The following is an 18,409-nucleotide window of genomic DNA, read 5'->3' on the forward strand; positions in this document are numbered from 1 at the left end:
GGAGGCCAGGCAGGAGGATGGGCATGAGGTGGAGGCCAGCCTGGGCTACCCAGTGACACTCTTGTCACAGAACACCAGCTGACAATAGAACCTGTCGTCAGAGCCTGTGCTGTACTTGTACCAAGTGGTTGTTGATCCCTGGCCGTCATGATCTGAGAGTTGGCAGCAACGTGCTTGTCTGTCCTCTTCCTGTGGTGTGGCTGTGCTAGGGCTCTAGATGGAGCAGTAGATGGCCCAACGTCCTCAGCAGGACACTAGGGTGGAGACCACATCCACACAGCTGTAGCGACAGTCCTCACTAGCTTACTGAAGTCAGGCGTAGGCATGTCCTCATGCAGGAGGACACTGTATAGCCCTGTACTTAAGGGGCCAGGCATCTCCCACCCAGGTGATGGGTGGAGACCTGTACCCCCTGGGGGGGGAACTACTGCACATGTAGCCCGGGCCACCTTGTAAGTCTCTCTGTTGCACAGTGTGTGTTATGCTAGGTGAGGGTGTGGTCAGTGGTCAGAGCATTCATCTGGCGTGCACGAGCCCCTGGGTCCCATTCCCAGCATGAGAACTAAGAAAGGGTGGCCAGGAAGCGGGGCCTTAGTTTCTGCAAGTATGGCACTCATGTGCCCTCTGCCCTGCAGAGTACAGTGGTCGCCCGCAGCCCTACCCCTTTGAGCGCATGGTCTTCGGGGCCTGTGCTGGCCTTATCGGGCAGTCGGCCTCCTACCCTCTGGACGTGGTGCGGCGGCGCATGCAGACAGCAGGTGTCACAGGCCACCAGCACGGCTCCATCCTGAGCACGCTACGCTCCATTGTCCGTGAGGAGGGCGCGGTGCGGGGGCTCTACAAAGGTCTGAGCATGAACTGGCTGAAAGGGCCGATTGCTGTGGGGATCAGCTTCACCACTTTCGACCTCATGCAGATCCTGCTGCGCCAGCTGCAGAGCTAGGCTAAGACAACCGTGGACGGTGAGCTGTCAGACCAAGGGCATGCAGCTGTGTGCCGGCAGCAGCGCTGTGGTACTTTGAGGATGGGCAGGAGGGCGGGACCTGGCTTGGGGCTGTGGGGCCCATAGCCAAGTGCTGGCCCTTAGGGTGTGACATTGTGATGATGGATATTGGCTGTCCCCTCCCTTCAGTTCCTTGCTATTGGCTGGTGAGTCTCCTGAGGCATCACCCAAAGGCCCCTAATGGGTCAAGTGCACTTCCTGGCTCTGTGTCCTTTGACGTGCTGCTGACTTTAGTGCCCATTGGCACACCAGGCTCAGAGCCCATCCCTTCTTACCATGACGGTGCCTGGCCTGCAGATGTGATGGCTGTTCCTTTAAGCCACGCACTGGAGGGTCTCAGCTTGCTCAGTGGTGGCCGTACTTTTGTCCCTCAGTCCTCCACCACACCTGCCCACCCTCTCCCCAGTGACAAATGGCTGCTCTTGCTCACATAGCTTTCTCCCCAGAGCACTGTGCCCATCCCATTCCTGAGGGCTGCACATGACCGTTGCCAACTGCCTGGCTTGTAACCTTTCCAGGAGGCCCCATGGCCACCAGGCAAGGGGTCAAGTTCTGACCCACTGGAAATGCCTATGTGGGTGTCGTCACTCACGGGGGGCATCTCCCAAGGCACACCAGTCAGGCCACACGCAGGCCCAAAGCCTCTTATATGCACAGCATCCATGGAGGTGGGCTCAAGCTCTTGAGACTGCTCAAGCCAGAACTCGGGGCCTTCTGTGAGGCCCTGATACCCATCGAGGCTGTCATTCAGCCAGGCCACATGAAGCCCCAAGATGGGTGGCTTTTCCTGTATGAGTGAGTACAGATATATCCATGGCCGGGGAATTGGGACTGGCAGGGTCCCCAGGGACCACCAGCCAGCTTTCTCAAGAACTCCTGGGGTTCCCTTGGTGTCACAGGAACCTATTACCTTTCATGGGGTCTGGGGTTCTGGATTTAGGGTCTTTGGGACAGTCCCAGTTAGAAGCCTTGGCTATCCTGCTCCTCAGTGTTATCTAGGCTAGCCTCCAACTTACAGCAGTCCTCCTGCCTCTAGTTTCTAGTTTTTAACTTATCCTGCCCCAGGTCTGCACATACAAACCCCCTATCCTGTGCAGTGCGGTGACCTGGGTGTTGATTCCCACAGCCAGATGGACAGACGGCAGCCGTCTCACATGCAGGACCTGAGCAGGGTGGCTTGACCTCCAGGCATGTGCAGTTCTTGCTGTGGTCCTAGCTCGTTCTGTATTTCTTACCTTGTGCCTGTGATGCTCGGCCATCTCTCTGCCTCCTCGTATGGTGATGGGCGTCCCCACCATGTCCCCCAGTATCCTGGCAACCTCTGGTGGCTAGAGGGACTGTGCTCTTGTGAGTGTACTGCCCACTCTGTTCCCTGCCTGGCCCCATATTGGGATGGAGAGGCTGGGCACCCCATGCCAGGAGGCTGGAGGTGACGGAAGCTCCTGGGCCACCCCAACAGGTTGCACCATGTAGATGGCTCAAGCCCTGCATCAGGCAACCGGCTGGGCAGGAGACGCTAGGGTGTCATGGGTCCCTGATCTTCTTGCTTCCCCATATACCCCCAGTAGCTCTGGCTTAGGGGCTCTCTGCCTCTGTGGCTGCCCTTCTCCATGGTCACTGTCCAGTCTGGAGTTCTATTTTGATGCCATGAAGATACTTTGTTTATATATGTTTATATATTTTGAAGATTTGTGCCAACAGAGTATATTTAATAAAAATTTAATAACTCCTGCTTCTCACTCCTTCAACTCTGGCTCATTCCCCACCCCCCCAATCTGAACCTCAGCCCTGGAACAGGGTGAAGCTACTTAGCACTTTTGTTTTAATTTTTCCTAAATAGTTTCTCAGTGTAGTCCTGGCTGCCCTGGAACTTGCTTTGTAGACCAGGCTGGCCTCTCTGCCTCTACCTCCCAAGTACTGGGATTAAAGGTGTATGCCACCACCACCAAGAGGTCACTATTTGGTGCTTTGCCTGCAGGAATGTATGCCTAGTGCCTGAGGAGGCAGGCGACCCTTAGTCTAGACTTACAGATGACCATGAGCCACTCTGTGGGGTGCACGCACAGCCTGAGTCGTCAGCAAGAGCAGCCAGTGCTCTGAGCCATCTCTCCAGAACCCTGGCTATCCTTGTGAAAGAGCTGTGGACTCCAGGTGTGTCGTCCAGGCGCTCTGTGCTTCTTTCTGTTCAGATGTAAATGTGACACAGGCTACTGGGAATAAACTGATGGCCATAGATGGAGCCTGAGTCCCCCAGTTGGGGGGGGCGTGGCTCAAGGGCAGAGCCCTTATTATACTGAGGAGCCCTGCGTTCCTTAGCCAGTATAAAAAAGACAAGAGATCCAGGAATATGGTAGCCATGTAGCTAAGTCTGCAACAACACAGTGCCTCAGATTTACTTACATATTTGATATATAATCCATACCAGCTTCTAGTTCTTACAAAGCGCTGGCTGGCCGGCCCACCTACCTCCAGCGTCATCAGCTGAGCTCCATCATGCTCAGCAGAGGCCCCGCCCCAATCAGCCCTCATCGGTGTCTGAGGCAGGACCCTTTGGCACCACGGAGTGCCCCTACGTTTTGAAATGCAGAGCAGAGCCTTGCTTTCCAGCGGTGTCTGCTTTTTTCCGCCCCCTGCTGGGCATCACTCTTCCCTTGCTTGTCCCTGATTCCCATGGGAATCCACAGCCCTTGTCAGGTCAGTCTGGGAGGCAGGGAGACTCCAGACAGACCTTCAAGGAAATCCCATTGATTCTATACCACACACGTCAGCCATACTTGCTGCAGTCGTGAAGACCTGAGTTCAAGTCCCCAGGGCCCACATAAAGCGGGACAGCAGCAAAGTCTATAATCCTAGCACTGCTGCTGCAAGGTGGAAGTGGAAACCAGAGACTCCCTGAAGCCTGTTGCACGGCCGACCTGAAGGGTTCAGGGGTAAATAAGAGACCCTGTCTCAAGGCAGAAGGCTCGGATCTGCATGCCAAGTTGTCCTCTGATCCCTGCTCTCACACATACATCTATTGTGTCATAGCACCCGTGTTCACAAGCACGTAGGCAGTCACCTTTCTAAGTCCTCTTGGACAGAAACCAGGGCCTTCTCCCCAGCATGAGACCTGGAGGCTCAAGGCTGACTGAGCACTGGTTGGTTCTTGGAACATGACTGGGCCAGACCACACTGGCGACATGGTAAGGCAGCAGTGCAGGAGCCCTCCTTTTTATTCTCAGTACACATTTACAAATGTAGGAGGGTCTGCGTACCTCATAAATACACATGTACACACACCAAGTCAGCAAAAGGACCGCTTTGGAGTTGGAGGTGACCCTTAGTCACCAAGGCCTCAAAACACACGACAGCTGTCATCTAAACAGCTTTGGAGGGTGGTAGCCATCTCTCCCCTCAGCTTTCATGACTCCCTTTTTTTTCTCTTGTTCTCCAGTCTTGTTACTAGTCTAACCCTCCTGCCGCAGCCTCCCAAGTGTGCTGAGGAGACAGGCACAGACACTCTTGTCCTCCCTCCTGGTGACGGTGACAGTGACAGGCGCCAGGGCTGTGTGGACGCTAGGTCAGAGTCCCACCCCTAGCTCTCTCCTAGACACCCCTGCCCTCCAGGTTTCCACTCCTGCCTAGGCCTCTCTTACTGTCCAGGCTCCCCGCTCATCTCCCCAGTCTCTGGGACATTTCTGTAAAAAGTGCCCCACACACTTGGGGATCATGACCCAGGGGAGACTGCTTCAAGAGGTTCATGACCTAGGCACTGAGGTGAGAGAGATGGTAGGGAGTTCCCCCACCAACCCTTAGGTCATCTAAGGACACCGAGGCACAAACACCAGAGTCCCAGGCCTGGTGGGCAGAAATCAGATGCCGTGCCTTCATGCTAAGAGGCCGTCAGGTGCTGGTGGAAGTAGAGGCCGAAGAGGCTGGAGAGCAGCTGGCAGGCAGCAGTCCACCAGATGATGTAGGCCAGCACACCTCGGAGGAAAAGGGGTGTGAGTAGGCCACCCAGGATCCCTGCGACCTGGGCTGCAGTCTGCTGGGCCTCGTCTGCAGGGTCTACAGAGATCAAAGTCTCTGAGGGCTGGGATGGGGCCAGTGGGTGAGGAGTAGGGCTCAGGGCCCAAGAGTAGCCACCTGCAAACGTGAAGAAAGGAATTACCGGTGCAGACATAACGGTGCGAGTCGAGGCTCTCACACCCCGCCCACACCTAGGTTACACCCCACGGACCTTAGGAGCTTCCATCCTCCCCAGTCTGCTGGCCCCGCCTCCAACCTCCCTGTCTTGACTGTAGCTTTCCCCAAACCTTGCCCGCACTTTTATCTGCCGACCCCGCCCTTACCAAGCCATGTACCCACTCCTACTTACCAACCTTGCCCTCACTCAGAGACCCCACCACACCCTTGCTTTTATCTGAAGATCCTCCCCTTATCAGACCTGTTCCCACCCTCTATCCTCCGGCCCCGCCCTCTTTCCCACCAGCCCCTCACCCAGGGTCTTGAGCAGCAGTGTGCAATGCAAAGTAAGGATGAGTGGAGTCAGGTACTGCAGGCTCACCACTGTCACGTAGCAGTACACCCGGACCACCTGAGGGGGAGGCAATGGGGATTGTAGAGGGGGGTGGTCTTCCCAGGGCAGAGATCCTGCGACCAGGTCCCCTCAGGGCTGGGACCATCTTAACGCGGGGTGCATACCCGCTGCTGTATTTCTCGGGCCTCAATGCGGCCAGCCTCCTTTCGCAGCTGCTCCACACGAGCCTTAGCGAGGCACAGGTAGGCCTGCAGGTGTGGCCGGGTCACTACCAGCCGTAACAGGCACAGCACCACCAGCACCCAGAGGCGCAGGGAGTCGAAAACCTCTTCCGACGGTCTGCAACAAGAGCAAAGCAGGCTGGGAGTTTGGGTGAGCCCTCCTTCCCCAGGCCACGATCGTTCCAGCCCATGGCCTCAGACACCCCAGGTCCCTCAGCGCCCCCTAACACGCACACAGAGAAGGTCATGTTCCTCATGGGTGCCTGGTACAGGAAGTCCCGGGCGACAGGCTTTGTCCAGAGCCACAAGGTGCACAGGGGCGACAGGAAGCTGGTGTGCAGGAGCAGCCTGAAGGCAAGCATTTCAGTGGGTCCAGGCTCCTCACCCCCAGCCTCTAGGGCAACTCCATCCCACCCCAGGAGACCCGCCTAACTGTAGCAGCGGTCGGTCCGCAGACAGGGTTAGCGCATCTTGGTGGGTCTGTGCCAGCCTCAGGCCAGGGAAAATGAGGAAGGCGCCCAGCAAGGAGCCTAGCACTGCCAGCCCAAGGCGGATGGACAACTTGATCACAGGGAGTCTGGAGAGAAGAGATGGTATCAGGAAACCCACAACTGGGCAGAATTCAGCCTTCAGATATTCCCCCTACCTGCACCCGCCCCCAAGATCCAGTCCCGGGGGGACATGATCCAGTCCCCAGGACTTACGTCCAGTCCCAATCCTGCTTCTTCAGAACAGGCTCCAGGTGCTGGGTCATGCTGGCCAGGCCTGGGGAAAGGAAAGGATCAAGTGGTGTCGACTGATTGCTGAGGTTTCCAAAGCTAAGCTGGCTGGCCTTCCCTCTTCCAGATCCACCCGTCTCTGCCTCCCTAGTACCGGGTTTACAGGCATGAACAACTAATTTCTACTTTTTTTTTTTTTCTTTTTTTTCGGAGCTGGGGACCGAACCCAGGGCCTTGAGCTTGCTAGGCAAGCGCTGTACCACTGAGCTGAATCCCCAACCCCTTTAATTTCTACTTTTTACATGGGTGCAAACTCAGGCCCTCCGGCTTACAGAGCAAGTACTGTCACACTGGCCCCGGCCCCAGCCCAGACAACCCATTCTAATCGTATTTTCCTGGGCTGAGATACAACCCAGGGCTCCCGCATGTGCTCCGCAGATGCCGGGTCTCTGACCCACACCCAGCCCTGCTGGGACCAGACTGCAGGACTGTTCAAGAAACAGGGCTGAGGAAACAGCTCAGAGAAGGCACTGGACGCTCTTCCAGACAGCTAGAGTTTGGTTCCCAAGCCCTAGGTAGGGTTGTTCACAACCATCTGTGACTCTAGCTCTTTTAGTCTCCAATAGCACCCACACTTATGTACATACATACATTAAAATTTTTAAATAAATCTTGAAAAGGAAACACAGGGGTGCTGGAGAGATGGCTCACTGATTAAGAACACTAGCTGCTCTTCCAGAGGTTTTGAGTTCAATTCCTAGCACCCACACAGTGGCTCACAACCATCCGTAGGAACCGATGCCCTCGTCTGGTGTGCATGAAGACATGGCATATGTACATAAAGTAACTAAATCTTAAAAGCAACACACGAACAAAGACAAGGGCTACGAGATGGCTCTGCAGTAAGGAGCCCTTGCTGCTTTCCCAGGGTCCACATTCCCAGCCCCAACCCACACTGCGGCTCAAAAGCTGCTGTAACTCCAGTGCCCTCTTCTGGCCCTTATAGGTACTGCACAATCCTGGTACACAGACACACATGATGGAAAACACCCATCCGTGCACAGGGAAAAAAAGTAAATCTTTAAAAATAGTAATAACAGATAAATCCTAATCCCAGTACTCGAGGGGCAGAGGCAGGAGGAGCTCTGTGAGTTTGAGGCCAGCCAGAGCCACAGAGTGAGACCCAGTCTCAAACCTGGAGAGGGGAGAGGGCAGAAACAAACAGAAAGTGACTTGGGTCTCAACAGAGCACACCTACCTGGCTCTAAGCCCAGCTCCAGGGTCTCCTCTCGAACCACCTGCACCAGCATGGCCAAGAGGAGGAAGAGGAAAGCAAAGGAGAGACACACTGAGCGCTCACCGCCCTCCTTGCTGCTGAAGTACAGTCGGGTCACCATGAGGAACACCTTGCTTGGCATGGAGTTAAGAAAGCCAAAGATAGGGGTTGGGGATTTAGCTCAGTGGTAGAGCGCTTGCCTAGCAAGCGCAAGGCCCTGGGTTCGGTCCCCAGCTCCGAAAAAAAGAAAAAAAAAAAAAAAAAAGCCAAAGACGGGCTGGGACCTCTCCAGACCCCCTCTCCAGGGCAGACAACCCAGGCAGGAACTGGCCTTGGGTGGGACATGGCTCAGGTGGGCTGGGGTACTGGTATTTGGTTGGAGGTGACCTAATAAACCATGGCCAATCAGAAATCACTGTGGCAGCGGTGCCTAGGGAAGGTGGGGCAGGGAGAGGCCCAAGCAGAGGTGGCATTGGAATGCTATGGAAAAGTCAGAAGCCGGTTTTCCCCCTTAGGGGACAATGCTTGTGATAGAACCCCAGGCTCCTGTGAATCCAGGGGCCCTTTTCCTGCTCAGGCACACCCACCATTAGGATTTATTAGTTAAGAGCCAAAGACACACAGTGCCTCCATCAATTACCCTCGAAACTCTCCAAGATGCAGCCCCTGGTTAAGGTTTCCCCAGACTCAGACCCTGAACACTTGGTGGCCAGGTGACCCCTAGACTAGAGTCCCCACCATATCTGGGCCTCTGCTCTCAATGCAGACAGACCAGGTCTTTCCAAACTCCAAGCTGGCCTGGTGATCCTTCTGGATGCAGAATATATGCCAGAAAGTTTGGGCAAAAAGATGGACTGGGCGGTGGCCCACAACTCTAACCCCAGCACTCAGGAAGCACAGGCAGGAGGATCTCTGAGTTTAAGGCTAGCCTGGTCTACAGAGTGAGTTCCAGGATAGCCAGGGCTGCACAGAGAAACCCTGTCTTGAAAAAACAAACAAACAAAAAAAGATGGGCCAAATCCCAGGAAGCTGTCTCTGGCTTTTCTGATTCTCTAGACCTGGAGGAACAGGAACCCACAGGGTGAGGTCGATACAAGGAAACCAGACTGTGTGTACAGTGTAGCAGGTAGTGATAAACACCTGTCACCAGAGAGCTGAAGGGTGAGCCAGGAGTTCGAAACCAGGGTGGCCTGCATACCTCTGACTCTGGAACAGGTTTATGGCACGGTGGGTGATCCCATAGACGGCAAGTTAGAGGGGGAGGGAAGCTGGGGCCTGAGTCCCACTCACCCACATGCTGAGTGGCCAGAGGAAGGATACAGAGAGAAGGCCAGAGTGAGCAGACACCAGAACACAGCGATGTTGGTCTCCTGGACTGGGCCCAACACAAAATAGTAGGCCTCTGTGAAGAGGTAAACACCAACCGAGTACACAGCGAAGTCGACGAACCACTGGTATTCCAGAAAGAAGCGCAGGACTGCAGGGACAGGAGCCTCAGCCAGCTGCTCCAGGCTCGCCTGACCCAAAGCTCCCCCTGGGCAGAATGACCCAGCAGCTGGGGAGGGGACTGGGGACTGTGCAGGGTGTTACCTAGGGCATCCACAGCAGTGAGGGGGCAGGTCTCCAGCTGGAAATGGGCATCTCGAGGCACCGACAGTGGCTTCTCATCATGAAGACTGTTTGCCCACCTGAGCACATAGGGACAGGGAGAGCTGACGTCTGTAACATAGGGACAGTGAGAGCTGACCTCTATAACATAGGCATAGGGACAGTGAGAGTTGACCTCTATAACATAGGCATAGGGACAGTGAGAGCTGACATCTATAACATAGGGACAGTGAGAGCTTAGATCTATAACATAGGGATGGTGAGAGCTTACGTCTATAACATAGGGACAGTGAGAGCTGACGTCTATAACATAGGGACAGTGAGAGCTGACGTCTATAACATAGGGACGGTGAGAGCTTAGGTCTATAACATAGGGATGGTGAGAGCTTACATCTATAACATAGGGACAGTGAGAGCTGACGTCTATAACATAGGGACAGTGAGAGCTTACGTCTATAACATAGGGACAGTGAAAGCTGACATCTATAACATAGGGACAGTGAGAGCTTAGGTCTATAACATAGGGATGGTGAGAGCTTACATCTATAACATAGGGACAGTGAGAGCTGACGTCTATAACATAGGGACAGTGAGAGCTTACGTCTATAACATAGGGACAGTGAAAGCTGACATCTATAACATAGGGACAGTGAGAGCTGACGTCTATAACATAGGGACAGTGAGAGCTGACGTCTATAGCACAGGGACAGTGAGAGCTGACATACACACCCATCTCCTCTAGACCAGCCACAGCAGGTGTGAGGGCAGCCTAGACACAGGGCCAGCCCAGAGCCAACAGCCAAGAATACAAGATGCTAGCTGCTGCCACTGTGCACAGCAGCACCAAGTGGGAGAGCAGGCCATTGTCCCCCAGCCTGGAGCTTTCGGGCAGGGGTGAGGCCTGTCCCTGACAGGAGGGTATAGCCTGCCTGGGCCCCATGGGGTCAAACTGGGGGCCACTCACCGTTCCTTCCTGCCCCGGGGTCTCGGTTTCCCTGCCAGCGCCCGCAGTTCCTCCTCTGACGGGTGTATGTACCGGAACAGACTGAGGGGGGAAAGTCAAGAACACTTGGCCTAGGGGTGTGAGGAAAAGAATCTGAACCTAGCCTTGAAAATAGATCATTGGGCATTGGCAGCGCTGGGGGAGGGGGCCTGGGGGGGCTGGAGATGGGCAGAGCAGATCCAAGGTGTACTTTAAAGGCACAGAGGATGGGACTGGAGAGAGGCTGCGGTCCTGAGTTCAATTCCCAGCAACCACATGGTAGCTCACATCTGATGCCCTTTTCTGGTGCGTCTTTAGACAGCTACTGTGTACTTATAAACATATAATCTTAAAAAAAGACATCAGGCATAGTTGTTAGCATTTCTTCTAGGCTCCTCCCTACAGCAACAGCCTAGGACAGCCAACAGTCAGGTACGCTTGTGTCTCTCCCACTCCTTCTGCCGCACCACCATGTTCTCCTCTTTCCTTCTTTCTTTCCCCTCTCTCTGTCCTTCTCTGTTCCCTTCTTTCTCTGCCTCCACGCCCTTCTTACCCCCTTTCCATGCCTCATTTTATACTAAACCTGCCATGTGGCTGGCACCCCCTGGGCCCGCTAAGGCAGCCCCTCCCGCCACACTGTACCACTGCATTACAAAACATCAAGAGTGGTGCCTGCATTAAATCCCAGCTCTCAAAAGGCCGAGGCAGGTGCATGGATCTCTGTGAGCTCAGGCTAGCCTGGTTTACCAAGTGAGTCCCAAGACAGCCTGGACTATGTAGAGACCATGCCTAAAACCTGGTGGCCTGAGTTCAACGCCTGAAGCCTACTTAGGGTGGAAAGAGAAAACCAACTCTCCAGCCTGACTCCACACAAGCGCCAGGGTGGGCACCTACACATTATATGCACAATAGGAAGAATAAATCAAAGTTTAGAACGTGCAAACTGGACAGGTGGCTCAGTGGCTGGTTAAAAGCTCTTGCCATTCTTGCAGATGTCCCTGAGATACCAACACCATGTCGGGCAGTCCACAACCATCCAGAACTAACAACTTTCACTTAGGAAAGGCCCGAACCACACAGACACACATGTGACATACACAACTGAAATGAAATCGGTTTTGAAATGCAGGTGGGAGGCTGAGGCAGAGGGACTGCCACACTTTCACACACAGCCTGAGCTACTGTGTGAGACTGATTAAAACCCACAGAACCCGGGTCGGAAGTGGTTAAGAGCACGTGGGCTCCCCCAAAGGCCCTGGGCTGGGTTCTCAGTCTCCACATTGGGCAGCTCATAACTGCCTGGAGCTCCAGCCCCCAGGCCTCCCCTGGTACCTGCCCTCCAGTGCACAGCCCACATGTGCAGACACCTACACATGATATTAAGAATAGTCATATTTTTAAAAAGGAAGAAGCAACATGCATGCACCAGGTGACCCGGGCAGGGCCACATTACTTTACCTGCCATTGCAGAGCAGCCAGCGAGCGAAGGAGCAGTGTGGGGCCAGCCTGTGCATGAGGGTGGCGGTGAACAGAGTCACCACCAGCTGCACTCCAAGGACCGCCTAAAGGGGCAGCTCTGGTCAGAAAGTCTCAAGTTCCCTGAAGTAATGCAGGTTATTTATAGAGAAGGTGGGTGGGTGGGGAGGGCCAGCATCTGCCTTTGGTGCTATCTCTCAGAAGACAGTGGGGTGAGGCCTGAGTCTGCTTCAGAGTCCTGGATATCCCCAGCGGCTAACCTGGTCCTGACCCCTGCTTCCACCAAAGAGTCCTGACCCCTTTCCCTGCATACTTTTGTTTGCTTTGTGAGCCCTGGTTAGTGGCTCTATATAGATCAAGCTGGCCTCCAATCTCTAGAAATCTACCTGCCTCTGGCTCACCAATGTTGGGGTTAAAGGCCAGAGCCACCACACCCAACTACTTATCTGTTTAAAGGATGTTTCTTGCCAGGCACGGTATTTAATCATGGGCTTAATCCCAACATTTGGGAAGCAGTTGCAGACAGAGTGCTGAGTTGAGGCCAGCCTAGTCTACAGCATGGGTTCTAGGACAGCCAGAGCTACACAGAGAAACAATATCTGAGAAAACAAAACCAAAGGAAAAGACAGAAAGACAAAAAGAAAGAAAGAAATGGAGGGAGGGAGGAAGGGAGGGAGGTTGGTTGATTTCTTCTAGCCCAGGCTGGTCTGGACTTCAGTATGTAGCTGAAGGTGACCCTGAACTGCCAAACCTCCTGTCCCCACCTCCCGAGTTCTGGGGTGATCACTTGGTAAAGTGAGTAGCCGGCAGCTCTCCTCTACAAACCAAGCAGCACTGCTGAACAGTTTCCCAAATCCTCCAGTAGGAAGCCAAGTCAGGCTCCTGACACAGCACTAATTTCTGTAATTATCTAATTATATACACTATGTGCCAGTAGAGCGGCCTGCCAGTGTTCTGGTGTCATAGCCAAGTAGCAAGTAGCATGAAATACAGATTAATATTTAAAACAATTGCTCATTAAAAATAATCTGTGTTCACTTACTAGCACAGGGGTTCTCTGCATGCCAGAGTCAAGCCATGTTACAAGTGACATTGGGTGTATATGTCTCAGGCTCCAAGAATAGTATTTGCAAGGACTCAGACTCAATAAAGCTCGAGTTTGGAAAAAATAATAATCTGTGATCCAGGTGTGTTGGTGTACTGTTTTGCTTTGTTTTCTTGAGGCAGGTTTCTCTGTGTAGCCCTGGCTGTCCTAGAACTCTCACTCTGTAGACCAAGCTGGCTTCAAACTCACAGAGATCCACCTGCCTCTGCCTCCCGAGTGCTAGGATTAAAGGCATTTGCCAATATTGCCCATCAACACCATCAGGTAAGACCCTTTGTAAATAAAATCTTTAATGGGTAGCTAAATAAAATAAAAGGAGCAGGATGCTAGAGAGATAGCTCAGTGGTTAAGAGTACTGATTGCTTTTCCAGAGGTCACAGGTTCAATTCCTAGCACCAATTTGTCACAGCCCTCTCTCTCTAACTCGGCTTCCAGGGAATCCTACATGTTTTCTCTGGCCTCTAAGAACAGCAGACACACACGTGGCGCACAGACATACATACAAAACATTCATACTTAGTAAATATAATTATGAAACATTAAAAAACATTTTAAAAGAAAAACAGCTGTGAATAGTGGCACACGTTTGTCATCCCAGCACTCCGGAGGCAGGAGAATCAGAAGTTCAAGGTCCCCATAGGCTACGAATAAGTTCTAGTACAACCCGGACTACATGGGACCCTATCAGAGAGCAAAGAGCTGCATTTCCAGCTCCCTCACTCCAGACCAGAGCCCTAGCTTCACCTCCCACCTGGTCCTGCACCACTGACTACACGCCCCTTCCAATTGCCCGCGAAGCCTCCAGGGCTTCGGGGATCCCTTCAGCTCGGCCGGGCCGTCCTCATCCCTTGGGAAACCAGAGGGCCTGCTCACCATGTCCGCTCCCCGGGCGCACACTGGCACAAGGCTGGAGGCGGGGAAGCGCTGAGGGATCTCAGCCAATTAGGATGCTGTGGACGATCAACTGGGAAGTCAGTCAGCGGGCTGAGAACGGGGTGGTGTGCGCAATGCATGTTGGAAATTGTAGTTCTAGCTGGAAATTTTTTGACTACTGTCTCTTCCTTCTTTTCTTCCTTATCTTTCTTTCTCTTTCTTCCCTTGTCTCGTGTGTGTGTGTGTGTGTGTGTGTGTGTGTGTGTGTGTGTGTGTGTGTGTGTGTGTGTGTGTGTGTGTGTGTGTGTGTGTAGAGAGTCCCCACTCTGGCCTCAAAGTCAGAGATCTGCCTGTGTCTGTCTCCTGAGTACTGGGGATTAAAGAAAGGCCTGTGCCACTACTGCCCATTTTATTTTGTGGGTATGTGCACGTGGCTGCACTCCTCAGCTGTCCTCGGAGTCTAGAGGAGAGGGCCAGATCCTTTGAACCCGAAGATACATGTGGTTTTTTATAGACTGAGAAGAGAACTTAGACTGAACTTGAGTTCCGTGCAAAAGCAGTACTCACTCCTAATCGATTAACCAGCTGTCTAAGCTGTTTTGTTTTTACTCGGGTGGTTGGGGGTGTTTCCTACCATGCTTATTTACTTGTGCGTGTGGTGGGGGTGCAGAGGATAACTTGCTACAGTTGGTTCTCTCCTACTATCATGTGGGCCCCAGGGGACCAAACTCAGGCTTCACAGAAAAAGCCTCAAGGCGATGAACAGACTTGTTAGCCCTGTTTGGTTTTAGTGGGGTCTGAACTTTGCTATGCAGACAAGGATGACCTTGAGGTTCTGATCCTCCTGCCTCCAGCTGGAAAATGCTCAAGTGACAGGAGTGTTTCACCATGCCTGGTCAGTTTTCTCATTGCTGGGGATGGAGCTCGCTGTACACAGGCAAGGTTTGTGCTGTGTGAACGACCTCTCCAGCTTACTCCACCATCACCTCTGCCCGGAGAGTGTATGGCTGCACGTCCCTGTGTGTGCTTCCCTTCTCTGGGCTTCACATCCCTCACTAATTAGCCAGGTGTGGTGGATCACACAGTTCTCTACCCTCTTGGAGGGCGGAGGCAGTAGGATGTTTTAAGGCCAAAGACGGCGTAGGCTGTGTAGCCAGATTGAAGCCGCTAGAGCCTCCTATTTTAAGACTGGTAGGTTGGTTGGGGATTTAGCTCACCGGTAGAGCGCTTGCCTAGCAGGCGCAAGGCCCTGGGTTCGATCCCCAGCTCCGGAAAAAAAAAAAAAAAAAAAAAAAAAAAAAAAAAGACTGGTAGGTTGATGAGGTGTTTCTTCGGACAAAAGAGTTTCTTACCATGATAAGGGCCTGAGTTCCAACCACAGCACCTACGTGGTGAAGGGGAGAACCAAGCCTACAAGTTGACTTCTGACCCCCACACCACTCATACATTATATATACTCACACCTATGGATCTAATAGTAGTTAATTTTTAAAAGGGAGTGCAGCCTGGCCTTGGCGGCTCACATCGCTAACTCCTGCACTAGCGAGACGGAGCAAAGCCATTTTTGGAGGTTTGGAGCTAGCCAGCCTGACCTTCATAATGAGTTCCAGGCCAGCAGGGATACACTGTGAGGCTCTGATTCAAATGATAAATCTTCAAACATAAATTCCAAAAGGCTCAAACAACAAAAGGGAAGATTTAGGCTCACGAAATAGAAAATGCTAGAGTTAGATCCACAGGGGGTGGTGGTGGGGCTCATATGGAATCCAGCTCTCGGGAGGCTGGGTCAGTCAGGAGGGCACCCTGAGCTGACAAGCCTCAGTTTGTTTCTGCTTTGTTTTGCTTTTCAAACAAAAGCATCACGTACAACCACCTCAGCCTCAGAGAGAGCTTGAACAAGAGCTAATGTCGCCTTAGGACCCTACAGTCTTCCCCAGGTGTCTTGGAGAGAGGGCATCTCTTATCTGGGGTAAGTCCTGGACAGGCCTGGGTGTCTGACTGTCTGATGGGGCACACGCTCACAGGATGTTTTCCTGAAGTTGACTGTGCTGCCCGTGTGATGACCTTGTCATTGCTTATGAATCTATATGGATGTCTGCGTGACTTCCCAGTGACTTTGACCCTCTGGACTCAGAAGGTTCTGTTGGCAGAAGCTTGGTATCCCTGCATCCCAGTGGTGGAGGTTACAAACTTGCCACACCACACCTGACCTGGCTTTTTCTCAAACTCCTGTCCATGTCTGAGGTGCAGCTGCTTTGGTCTCTGAGCAATCTGGGTCTCATTCATGGTCTGGTCTGGTCTAGTTCAGTAGTTCAGTGTGCTGGAGTTTTATGTCAACTTGACACAAGCTGAAGTCCTCTGGGCGAAGGGAACCCCAACTGAGAGATGCCTCCGCGAGACTGAGCTGTGGGCAAGCATTTGGGCCTTTTTAAAACTAGCGGTAGATGTGGGAGGACCCAGCCTATGATAGGTGGTGGGTGCCATCCCTGGGCTGGTGGTCCTGGGTTTTAAGGGGTAGCGGCTCATGTTTTGATCCCAGCACTCCGAATGCAGAGGCAGGCAGTTCTCTGTTGAGTTCGAGACCAGCCTGGACACCCAGGGGTACTACACAGAGAAACCCCTCCTTGGAAATACAAATAGGAAATTGAAAAGGGAAAGAAGATGGCAGTCGGAGCCATTCCCCGACAGCCTCTGCATGAGCTCCTGCCCCAGGTGCCCTAGTGTGGTGTCTTCTTTAGATTCAGTCTTGCTATGTAGTCCACCAGGCTGCCCTCTAACTCAGAAATCTGCCGCTTTCACCTGCTGAGTGCTGGAATTAAAGACGTAGGACACCACTCCCTGCTTCCCAGGCCTGTTTGTTTCTCAGACACCTCACCATGCTCTCCTGGCTCAATGTCCAGGCCATGGAAGCCCTGAGGATCATTCTAGAACCCGGAGGCCTCTCCTGAGTCCTGCTGGGCCTTACAACCTGGCCTCAGTCTTCAGTGCCCACTGACTCGGTTTCATAGAGTTGGGCCTGAGTGGCCTAAGGCCACAGTCAGTTCCCTGCCCTGAATCCCAGTGGGGTCTGAGGCACTCAGCTGGGGAAGTGTGGAGCCAGGAATAGCCAGGCAGAAGATGGTTACTAGTTTCAGAGGCCCTTTGAGTGCTTACCCAAGGCTGGAGCAACCTTGCTCCCTCCTGCCCCAAGATATGGTGTCATAATGGAGACCAGGAGGCCTGGGTGGAAGGAGACAGCTGAGCCTAGAAACCCATTTTTAAAAGCTTGTTTTTTCTCCAGCTCTGAAAAAAAAAAAAAAAGAAAAGAAAAAAGAAAAAAAAAAAGCTTGTTTTTACATTGATTTATGTCAATGCTAGGAAGCCACTTTAACAGTTCCACATGTTGTGGTGACCCCAATCATAAGATTATTTCCGGGGGTTGGGGATTTAGTTCAGTGGTAGAGCGCTTGCCTAGCAAGCACAAGGCCCTGGGTTCGGTCCTCAGCTCCAAGAAAAAAAGAAAAAGATTATTTCCGTTGCTACTTTATAACTAATTTTGCTATTGTTATGAATTATAATGTAAACACCTGTTTTCCAATGATTTTAGGTGACCCAGGGTTGAGAAATACCGACTTTCGTACTGGGGAAAGGTATGGTGATGCCACAAGTGGACAACGTGGGATCAGTCTCCTTCTGCCAGGTGCACTCCCTCCTGGGACTGAACTCAGAGCAAGCCAGTGCTTTTCCCACCAGTGGGGCCATCGTGTCCTAACGAACCCCATCCCCTTAAAACCAAAAGGCATTTGTGTATAATAATTATTCAGGTACGTGTATGTGAGCTCCCTGGTATCCTTGCATGTTCCCTGGCAGAAGCTATGAGAGGACATCATGTGTCCCCTTCGAGGCAGGGACTCTGCCTGAACCAGAGGCTGAATTTTCTAGGCCAGACTAGCAGCCAGCAAACCTGCAGCAGAGTTAGTTAACCGTGTCTGGAACCCTGGGCTTGTGACCAGGGCACTGAGAACTGAACCTTAGTCACATGATTACATAGCGGGCATCACATCCTCTGAACCATCCCTTCAATCCAAGACACACTTGAAGGAGGAAGGGTGCAGCCCCAAAGCCCTGGCTCCACCCTTTAATTGTTCTTACATTTTGTATGTCTGTCTCCTTGTGGGATGGTGTCAACATAGCATCAGAGGACACAGAAGCAGTCAGGTGTTTACTCCCTTCAGACTGGGTCTGCCTCTAAGCTGGAGCTGGGCCACTAAGCCCCCAGCCATCTTATCTCCACCTCACTCTGGCACGATGGCTACAGGCATTCAGACCACATCTGGCTTTTTATATGAATGCTGTAGATTTGAACTCAGATCTTAATGCTTGCACAGCAAGCTTTCTTGCCATTAACCCTCCCCCCATTTCTAAATTTTCCGTTCATTTGCATCTGTGTATGTGTGTGGGCAGCTGCACATAAAGAGGTCAACTTGGGCACAGTTGGTTCTTCCCTGCCACCGGTAGAATTTCCAGCACTAGAACAAGATTGATGGCAAGTGCATTTACCCCAGAGCCACTTTTTTGAAAAGTGTCTTCTTTGTTCAAGCTGTCCTAGAACTCCTGGTCACCACAGGCAGCCCACTCTTACTCCCAC

General features: G+C 52.6%; 2 protein-coding genes across 26 annotated transcripts in view; one reads left to right on the plus strand and one right to left on the minus strand.

The window, feature by feature from the left end:
- The window catches only part of Slc25a42 (solute carrier family 25, member 42), a 38,528-nt gene extending 20,274 nt beyond the window's left edge, over window positions 1-18,254 (plus strand). For 7 of the 12 annotated variants that reach the window (XR_015639584.1, XR_015639582.1, XM_087589172.1 and 4 more), the window contains one exon: window positions 636-2,734. Coding sequence is in view for 9 of the 12 variants with exons in the window: in XM_087589172.1 (XP_087445298.1) it covers window positions 636-943 (308 nt within the window). In the remaining 3 variants the exon portion in view is untranslated. 12 annotated transcript variants of the gene reach the window in all.
- Tmem161a (transmembrane protein 161A) lies at window positions 4,180-15,048 on the minus strand. Of its 14 annotated transcripts, none has more exons than XM_087588803.1 (12): window positions 13,783-13,818; window positions 11,787-11,890; window positions 10,311-10,391; window positions 9,329-9,457; window positions 9,059-9,140; window positions 7,721-7,872; window positions 6,448-6,508; window positions 6,177-6,320; window positions 5,978-6,091; window positions 5,687-5,861; window positions 5,483-5,579; window positions 4,180-5,128 (listed from the first exon to the last, which is right to left on the minus strand). In XM_087588803.1, the coding sequence occupies exons 2-12, from the start codon at window positions 11,791-11,793 to the stop codon at window positions 4,875-4,877; spliced, it is 1,296 nt and encodes a 431-aa protein (XP_087444929.1). In that variant the 5' UTR covers window positions 11,794-11,890; window positions 13,783-13,818; the 3' UTR covers window positions 4,180-4,874.
- Window positions 18,255-18,409: the final 155 nt, after the last annotated feature.

This window comes from Rattus norvegicus, chromosome 16 (assembly GCF_021556685.1).
Source record: "Rattus norvegicus strain SHRSP/BbbUtx chromosome 16, alternate assembly SHRSP_T2T, whole genome shotgun sequence".
Taxonomy (NCBI): Eukaryota; Metazoa; Chordata; class Mammalia; order Rodentia; family Muridae; genus Rattus; species Rattus norvegicus.

Bases quoted from the DNA above. Each gene is read 5' to 3' on its own strand.
- Tmem161a (XM_087588798.1), bottom strand. From the start codon at position 11,842: ATGCACAGGCTGGCCCCACACTGCTCCTTCGCTCGCTGGCTGCTCTGC. The intron at 6,092-6,176 runs GTTAGGCGGGTC...GCTTGCCTTCAG, and splicing joins GCGGACCGACCGCTGCTACA to GCTGCTCCTGCACACCAGCT. The intron at 5,580-5,686 runs GTATGCACCCCG...CCTCCCCCTCAG, and splicing joins CCCGAGAAATACAGCAGCGG to GTGGTCCGGGTGTACTGCTA.